Genomic DNA, 9533 nt, shown 5'->3' on the forward strand with positions numbered 1-9533 from the left:
TGCCATCCTTGTTTCAGTATACCAGAGAGTATAGGTATGTTTGCCAGAGGGCAGGGGAGTATACAGGCAAAGGAGAAGCAGAGGGAACAATACAGGAGATGAATATTGCAGTGAACAAGCAGCATGGCAGCAGCACAGGTGAAAGAAGTAACTTTAAAGTAAAATCATTATATTATAGAACATTGTATAATTAGCAAGAACTATGAGAGGAGGCTTGCCAGGCAAGGGCAGAATGAAGGCAGACATACCCTGGGCACTATACTTCATATATACTGTGTTAGAACCCAGGAAATGCCAGCTCCCTGCTCCTGGGCACGGCATCTCCTCTAAAGCCCTTACCACCTGCCCTTGCAGAAAGTGATGGAGTAGCTGGTAAAGTTCTCATCCTGTAGCTGTTCTGTGGCCTATATTGGCCAGTAATAGAGATTAATAGATACCTGTGCCTATATTACTTATGGCGTATATTAACTGCTTTAACTCTTTGCTTCAAAATGAGCCTTGGAGACAATGAATAATGTGCAATTAAACATGCTGTCCAGAAAGCTCTGGCTTGCCCATTTATTATGTGTTTTCTTCTGTAACACGATTAGCGCGGTGTAGATTAGGATAAATCCACTGCACATATGTTCCCTGTGCCCGCGCCTTTATTCAGATGGAGCAGGTACCTAAGGCTGCTGTTATGAGGAGACAGGATTAATGGGAAGAATCTCTTTTCCATTTTTACCTGCTGGAAGCGAGGGGGGGGAGGAGTTAAAGGGGATATATACCCTGTTTATTGCTTTTTTCCATAGAAAGAAGTCTCAGAACCCCTGGGAAGATTGCTGGCCATGATAATAACAATCTAAACTATTGGTATCAGGGGTAGTTTTAGTGAAGGACAAAAAGTGCATCTTGTCCTAAATCCCCAGCATCAGAGGGTCCCTTTTCGGAGGAAGAGCACAGATACAGAGCCAATGAACAAATTATATTGTGTAACAGCTAAAGGTTGGATATCCCTAATTCATGGAATTTGTTGCCTCTATACATTGGGGCACAGCTTCCCTACATTAATATAAGACCCTATCTTTAATACCTTCAGTCCTGGTTGCATACATCTCTTAATTTGGGCATTATAGACCCAATGTACCTCTTGTTCCACCCAGTTACATTCTGACTTGATCCTGATCTGCCCTAAAATCCTCCTGCTCTCTATTAAGCCCCGACCTTTGGGAGTCTGCAAGTCTGTATGACATTGGGACCATCTAAGTGTATGTAGGGTATCCACCATACCAGCCTGCTGGGGGATAGCTGTGACATGATGTCACCAGAGCCACTGTGACATCATGGCCATGGGGAATAAGCAGATTGGGTGAGGGTTGAGGAACTGTACCTGGTGGATGTTTTATATTACTGGCCCTGTCCTAGCTGGTTATATACTGGTGGCTAGGCTGGTGAAATATTGGCCAGGTGCCTGCCCTCGACACTAGATAGGGCCACATGTAGTGCTAGTGATATGGCTGAGATATGTTATGGCAGATCCCAAACATCTATAAATGCAGATAAGGCCACTCTGTACATAATCTCTGGCATTTACTAAAGAAGTTAAACCCTGTTGCTAAATATGATATATCCCTTTACAGCAATTTGTTTTGTGCCATGAAAGCCTCCCATGTAGGAACTCTTACTGTCCTATTTGTAATAAACCAAGAGAGGATCCCAATTTTATTCATGGTGGGTTATGACTACTCAATATATCTGAGCTGCCAGAGGATGATAGGTGAAAACCTTTGCACTCGTTAATAAAAGGGTCATTTGCACTGCTTCTACCTGGATACTGCACTGAACACTGGCCCAGTCTTTCTTTATAGCCACTTGCATTGATGGAGGCAGGAGCACCATAAATATTTCATAACCAGTGGCATGTTGGGATACTGAGCCAGTATACACACAGGTGCCCATGCTAGTCGGCTAGAAGGAATTTTGGGTGGGTAGCCACACTGCCCTGATCTGGAATCTATCACTGCCATACGAACCATCCCCGTCCAACACAGAAAGGCGGCCAGTGAGTGATATGTAAATCAGGAAACACTGAGAGGCTTTTCCTTTGCCACTGATACTGGTTAATTATAGTAAAGCAGATAATCCGGCCAAGGTGTCTAGTGGAGGTCACAAGCCCTTTTTATAGTCGCTGCTGGGGAATAAGATCAGAATATCAGGGCAGGGCTCATGAAACAGGGTCCCAGACATTGCAATAAGCCCCCCCCCCCCCCCTTTAACCCTGCCAGCGTAATGGAATTATCGCCCTAGGATGCGCAGGAGATGGTGCTGGCAGGGTTAGAGCGAATACAAGATTATACTATGGAGCAACAAAATCACTCCAGGGTCCCATAAATCAGCTTTATGTAGAAGATAAATGATTGATTATAGATATATTGATTATCCCATACCTGCCAATGAGATGTATGAAGGATGTTCATTTGTTTATCTACATCTTGGCATCTATTGGTACATGCTTGTGCTGTTATACCAGAGGCAGAATGTTCAAGTAAAAATGTCAAAATAAAGGTGTGCTCCCGTGTGGTGTTTTTTTCCGTGTTCCACCGAAGGCACGGTTCTTCCCTATTGTGCCTGTACCACCAGGAAGGGCCTATACATTTGTTCATTTGGTATGGTAGTGGAGCCAATCTCTGCCCAATTTGGCCACCCATGTGCTTGAGCCAATAATTATTATAAAGTGTGCCTAAATGTGGCCATACACCGGCCAATAAAACCACTAAAAGTAGCTTATTGGTCCAGATACGGGGCCCTCCAATGTGCTGAAAATCGACAATAAATTAATCGGGGAGTTTTAAAAATTCCATTGGGCAAGATCTGTAGGTATTTGTCAAGGGCCAAATGATAGGATCAGCCTGATACCACCCACCTTAAGGAGGGCATATTGGGGAAAGATCTGCTCATTTGGCAACTATATATACATGTATACACACACACATATTCACCATAAATATACACAAACATAAATATATATAAATATATACACGCACATATTAATACATGCACACACGCACTATGCTTGGGGTTGACCGACAGAGGAGGTGTCAGTCCAGACCCGCTCTCTCCATGCACACAGCTCATACACTCAATGTTCCTAATGTGTTTTGACAAATCATTTCTCCCTCCTGCTGTTCCTCCTCCAAACTATTCATCAGCCATTGCCGGGCTGGAGGAATAAATCTGCCAGGCAGTGCTGCCCCCTCCCTCAGCCGCGCAGGGTCCTGAACCAATACTATTACTGCATCAATTTGTTACACTTTAAAGACACTCAGTGTCAGGCTCCAGCGCCAGAATGAGATAAATGGATTCAGATTAACCTCACAGAGTGCAGGAAAATAAAGCAGTCTCTTCTCCTGCGTGGGGAGCCTTGATGTGCCTCTGGTAGAGTGCAAGCTCTTCTGAGCAGGGGCCTCTCCCTTCTGCCATTGCTTTGTTTCCTGTTGCATTGTTGACACCTGAGGCGCCGACTTCAAGGAAAATAAACAGTATCATTAAAACAGTATTGTTAAAACTAGCTGCTGCTGAACTACAATTCCCAGAATCCCCCCACAATCAGGATGGCCGATTACACAAGAGAGCTCCAGAATGTAGCTGTCCAGCTGTTGCTGAATACTAACTCCCAACATGCTTAGACAGACTGCATCCAGGAAGCTGTAGGTCAACAACAGTCTCAGTTAAAGCCCCCATTACAGACAATTCCAATACATTGTATAGGATCATTGCAATGATCTGACCAGTCAGTCTACCCAGCCCAATGGCCATTCCATATTTCTCACACCCATGAAAAATCACCATATTCTACAGCGCTGTATATTGAATGTTCAGATCAGTCTCTCCATGGCCACCTTTACATTTCTTGCAAGTATGTGCCAGTGTTATCTGGTTGGCACTGCCATACAAACAAACAATATGGGTTAGACATTCCTTTGCACAGCCAGATTATTCTATGCAGCTTCAACAGGAGGAAGTTGAACATATTTAGAAAGAAGCTTCTTTTCTTCCTCTTGTAAATAATACTGAAAACTGTGCCAATGCCCAAACACCCATCCCTAAAATCAACTCCCTTGCACCCCTGGTCACAGCACCTTAGTTGCACAGCTATAGCCATACCTGCAGCATCACTATCACCTAATTCTTCCACTGTCCAAAGAGGATGCTGGGAGTTGTATTCAGCAACAGCTGGAGGATGTGACAGTCGTGTCCCTGTTACAGAATGAAAGTGGTTCTGCAGCAGCAGAGGCAGTGGCTTGCTGGCATCTGACCCTCTGCCCTGGTGGCCCCAGCCAAATCATTGCACCCAGCGGGACATTCCTACCCTGTGCCAAGCGTTGGAAGCTGCAATTTACCAGCACAGCTGGGATGAAAAAGCCACGCCTCCAGCCACCGCTCATTGGTTGAGAATGCGGAAGAGACTTGGGATTCAGTGCAAAGTCTTTAAGCCAATCGGGAGGCAGGGAGTCCGCCTACTTGTCAGTGGCTGCTCTGGGCACTATATAAAGCGGAGGGAAACGCGGCGGGACTCATTCTGAGCGGATTAGGAGAGGCGTACGGCGTTAGCTGGTTGTGCTGCGGTTATATTAGAGTGTGTGTGTGCGCGGTGGGAGCGATCCATTCCTACCTAAACGGTACCATGAAAGCATTCAGCCCAGTAAGGTCTGTCCGAAAAAGCAGCCTAACGGAACACAGCCTGGGCATAGCTCGGAGCAAAACGCCAGTGGATGACCCGATGAGCCTCTTGTACAATATGAATGATTGTTACTCTAAGCTGAAGGAACTGGTGCCCAGTATTCCCCAGAACAAGAAGGTCAGCAAGATGGAGATCCTCCAGCACGTCATCGACTATATCCTGGACCTGCAGCTCGCCCTGGATTCCCACCCCAGCATTGTCAGTCTCCATCATGCCCGGGTGGGGGGCAGCACGTCCCGGACCCCCCTGACCGCCCTAAACACAGACATCAGCATCCTGTCACTGCAGGTAAGGGGCACCCTAAAGCCGTCATACCCATTGCCCACCTAGGCTTACCCATTGCCCACCTAGGCTTACCCATTGCCCACCTAGCTTACCCATTGCCCACCTAGGCTTACCCATTGCCCACCTATGCTTACCCATTGCCCACCTAGACTTACCCATTGCCCACCTAGGCTTACCCATTGCCCACCTATACTTACCCTTTGCCCACCCAGACTTACCCATTGCCCACCTAGGCTTACCCATTGCCCACCTAGGCTTACCCATTGCCCACCTAGGCTTACCCCTTGCCCACCTAGGCTTACCCCTTGCCCACCTAGGCTTACCCCTTGCCCACCTAGGCTTACCCCTTGCCCACCTAGGCTTACCCCTTGCCCACCCTTGCTAACCCTTTGCCCACCTATGCTAACCCATTGCCCACCTAGGCTTGCCTACAGCTGTCATACCTGTCATTAGAGCCATAATACCTGTATATCATGCCCACCATTATAACTCCCTGTTCATACCCACCATCATACCTTTATATCAACACCCACTGCCCCCACAATGCCTTCCCTTCTCCTACATACTTACTGCTCCCAATATCCCTCCCATAGCCCCCAAATCTGCTCACCCTTCCCCCCCCCCCATACTCGCTGCCCCTAATGCCACACATTCCCGGAGCGTCTAAAGTTGGCGCCCTGTGCCCCCTGGAAATGCCTCCCCTTCTCACGAATGTAATTACGGTAAGGGATGCCATTCTCTCTGCCAGTCCATGCCTGTTGGTAGCCGTGAGTAAGTGCTCTAAGCCCTTATTAGCCATGCTCTTTGCCCAACTTTACCCCCACTCCAATCAAGATCTACTATACCTTACCCTGAACTTACGGCCCTGCCTGCCCCTTCCCATTCCGTGCCCCCTGGCACTGCCCGTACTCATGTGCCCTCTCTCCTTCCAGGCGGCTGAATTATCGGCAGAGTTCACAGACGAGAGCAAATCCCTTTGTCCTTAAAATGGTGAGTTAAGTACTTTAATTAAGTGAAGGGGGGGATGGTTGTTACTTAGTGGGGTGCCAGGCTGCTAGCTGGTATTATACGGGCCTTGGCACTTATGTACCAATGTCTGTAGTAGCGGCTGAACTGCTCCTCTGTGGCTGTCAGGAGCTGTTAGTTATAGTTCAGGAGCTGTGTTAGTTATAGTTCAGGAGCTGTGTTAGTTATAGTTCAGGAGCTGTGTTAGTTATAGTTCAGGAGCTGTGTTAGTTATAGTTCAGGAGCTGTGTTAGTTATAGTTCAGGAGCTGTGTTAGTTATAGTTCAGGAGCTGTGTTAGTTATAGTTCAGGAGCTGTGTTAGTTATAGTTCAGGAGCTGTGTTAGTTATAGTTCAGGAGCTGTGTTAGTTATAGTTCAGGAGCTGTGTTAGTTATAGTTCAGGAGCTGTGTTAGTTATAGTTCAGGAGCTGTGTTAGTTATAGTTCAGGAGCTGTGTTAGTTTTAGTTCAGGAGCTGGAGGGTCGGCACTCGGGTAAAAGTTCTGAATGTACAGCGCTGTCAGCTCTGCAGGCAAGTGAGGGCAAAGCACCGCAAGCCCCTATAACTTTGCTATCTGAATGGGTGTGTGTGAGCCCCATGCCAGGGTACAGAGTTGGGTGTGTGTGAGCCCCATGCCGGGGTATAGAGGTAGGTGTGTGTGTGTGTGTGTGTGTGTGAGTGTGAGCCCCATGCAGGGTTATAGAGGTGTGTGTGAGCCCCATGTAGGGGTATAGAGGTAGGTGTGTGTGAGCCCCATGTAGGGGTACAGAGTTGGGTGTGTGTGAGCCCCATGACGGGGTATAGAGGTAGGTGAGTGTGTGTGAGCCCCATGCAGGGTTATAGAGGTGTGTGTGTGTGAGCCCCATGCAGGGGTATAGAGGTGTGTGTGTGTGTGTGAGCCCCATGCAGGGGTATAGAGGTGTGTGTGTGTGTGTGAGCCCCATGCAGGGGTATAGAGGTGTGTGTGTGTGAGCCCCATGTAGGGGTATAGAGGTGTGAGTATGAGCCCCATGTCGGGGTATAGAGGTGTGTGTGTGTGTGTGAGTCCCATGCCAGGGTATAGAGGTGTGTGTGAGCCCCATGTAGGGGTATAGAGGTGTGAGTATGAGCCCCATGTCGGGGTATAGAGGTGTGTGTGTGTGTGAGTCCCATGCCAGGGTATAGAGGTGTGTGTGTGTGAGCCCCATGTAGGGGTATAGAGGTGTGAGTGTGAGCCCCATGTCGGGGTATAGAGGTGTGTATGTGTGTGAGTCCCATGCCAGGGTATAGAGGTGTGCGTCCCATGCCGGGGTATAGAGGTGTGAGTCCCATGCCGGGGTATAGAGGTGTGTGTGTGTGTGTGTGTGTGTGTGTGTGTGAGCGTGTGTGAGCCCCATGCCGGGGTATAGAGTTGGGTGTGTGTGAGCCCCATTCCGGGGTATAGAGTTGGGTGTGTGTGAGCCCCATGCCGGGGTATAGAGTTGGGTGTGTGTGAGCCCCATGCCGGGGTATAGAGTTGGGGGGGGGGGGGGTACTTATACCATAAATGCACTGCTGGTGGGATTCTGCCATCGTTTGTTGTAAAGTGACTGCGTTTAATCAAATAATTGGTACAAGGCAGCAGACTGGCGCCTCCACTCATTGCACTTAAGTAGATCCATGGGAGAGAAATGGCTTCGCACTCCCCCACCCAATCTGCATCATATGTTCCCATTTAACATCTGCCTTGCTGGGGCTATCTGCCAGCTCTGCCCACAGTTACAGACCCACATCCAGGGCTAGAGTGCCCGGTCTGCTGCCCTCCAGCTGTTGCCTGGCACAGTAGGCATCTACCTATCTACTGCCCCCCCCCCCCAGTATAAACATACCCGGGGGGGCGCATTTATTGTACTTGAAAGTGATTCTTGGAAAGGTTTAATAATCGCTTAGGCAGCACAAGGGTTAATAAAATGTATAATAAGGCATGATCTATGCTTTCTTACTGTGTGAGTAATGTCCTCCGGCCAGGATGAGGTTAATGTGGAGCCTGTGTGTGTACATCTGGCCAAATGGGTTTGCCCCAGTGAGTGTTTGGCTAAATGCTCCGTGTGGCTTCCTCACTGGCGCCAGTCTGTCTACTGATCCCTCCGCTAAACCCTCCTTTCTCAATGTCTTGCAGGTGTTCAGCCTGACTGTTTCCCTTTGCACATCATGGCTACAAGACTCACTTCATTATCTGAGTGCTGCATTTGTACAGCCAGCTCCTGGGAGAGACGGGAGGGAGGGGGCCACACACCCAAGGTGGCTGGGGAAAAAGAGAAAATAAAAAGACTTATCCAGATTTAAATATATATATATATATCCCCCTCCCTTGCCGCCCCCGCCCCCGATCCTCCAATCAAGCTTCTCGGACTGCTTTCAGTTATTTATGAAGAGACTTTTAATAATGTTATAATGACCTTTTCTTACATGGGGAAGGATTGCGCTACAATTATCCCCTACCTATGGGGAGTGATCGTTTTAATAAAGGAAAAAAGAAAAGCGAGTGCCACAAGGGGTTTTGCCACTTACCATCCGCATTCGACTCTTTTGTTGGCGATAAAAAGGGCGAATTGCTTCGGGCACGAAGAGGAAGATTCGGAAACTATTCAGTTTTGCTCGAAAATTAAACCCGAAACGTCGAACCATTCCACCCCGGACTGAATGCTCCTTTGTACATAGATCCCATTGTTTAACTCTTTATTTGGAGTTATTTTGTCCCACTTCACCCCCACCCCTTGTACAGTGGCAGAGATGGTGCTATTTCTGCAGATGTGTAATGATTGAATCATGCTAGACTTTTTATAAAAGTTTGGTTGTAAAGCCTTTTTTTATACAGAATAAATCGATCGTGTTTATGGAAGTGAATTTTGCCCTTGTGTCTGATTTTTATTGCTGTAAATAAGGAGCAGTGGTTCCGAATTAATGGGGGTTGTTAGACTACATGGCACCAATAATTAGCACTGGCCCGTGGTTTGGGTTATGGGCTGCACAATGTTGCGCTTTTGCCTGACGGTACAGAAGTTGAACTACACCATGACAGATGGGGGAGTGAGAGTTGTAGTTCAGCGCCTATTAAGGCCTAAAAGTCAGTCAAGTTCGGAGCTCAGAGCCCAAAGCTGTACTACTGCGCCTTCCCCAGGTGGGTCGGCGCCACGACTGGATTAACCCGTAACAGAACCTGCCCCCATAGATCGGATGGTATTGGGCTTTCTGCGTTATGTGCCAGTTCTGCCTGGGCTGGGCAGTATCGGTATAAACTTGTTACAGTCCAGCCCTGGAATTGCACCAAAAACAACTCTCTTTATATTAGAGGTCACTGAAATCCCACTCTCCCTGCGGGCTGGCTATTGGGAGTTTTTAGAAAGCGGAGTAGGAACAAACCAAAGCACAGGCCTCTCCCCACACAATCACAGCTGCCTGGGGGGGGGGGGGCAACTGTCCCGGGGCCCACGGCTATTATAGGGCCCCTCTGAGCAGTAGGTAGAATAGTGCTGGAATGCTGTGCCGAACCGTATATTCTTC

The 9533-nt window shown here is 48.1% G+C and overlaps 1 protein-coding gene and 1 long non-coding RNA gene across 2 annotated transcripts; one reads left to right on the forward strand and one right to left on the reverse strand.

The window, feature by feature from the left end:
- Positions 1-512: 512 nt before the first annotated feature.
- On the reverse strand, positions 513-4383 carry LOC116411071. The gene is made up of 2 exons (XR_004222803.1): positions 4144-4383; positions 513-3500 (listed from the first exon to the last, which is right to left on the reverse strand). It is a non-coding gene; the product is annotated as an uncharacterized LOC116411071 (long non-coding RNA).
- Positions 4384-4565: 182 nt separating this feature from the next.
- Positions 4566-8871, forward strand: id2 (inhibitor of DNA binding 2). Its single transcript, NM_203554.1, has 3 exons — positions 4566-5008; positions 5938-5995; positions 8149-8871. The coding sequence occupies exons 1-2, from the start codon at positions 4664-4666 to the stop codon at positions 5989-5991; spliced, it is 399 nt and encodes a 132-aa protein (NP_988885.1). The 5' UTR covers positions 4566-4663; the 3' UTR covers positions 5992-5995; positions 8149-8871.
- Positions 8872-9533: the final 662 nt, after the last annotated feature.

Source organism: Xenopus tropicalis, chromosome 5 (genome assembly GCF_000004195.4).
Source record: "Xenopus tropicalis strain Nigerian chromosome 5, UCB_Xtro_10.0, whole genome shotgun sequence".
Lineage (NCBI taxonomy): Eukaryota > Metazoa > Chordata > Amphibia > Anura > Pipidae > Xenopus > Xenopus tropicalis.

Bases quoted from the DNA above. Each gene is read 5' to 3' on its own strand.
- id2 (NM_203554.1), top strand. From the start codon at position 4,664: ATGAAAGCATTCAGCCCAGTAAGGTCTGTCCGAAAAAGCAGCCTAACG. The intron at 5,009-5,937 runs GTAAGGGGCACC...CTCTCCTTCCAG, and splicing joins TCAGCATCCTGTCACTGCAG to GCGGCTGAATTATCGGCAGA.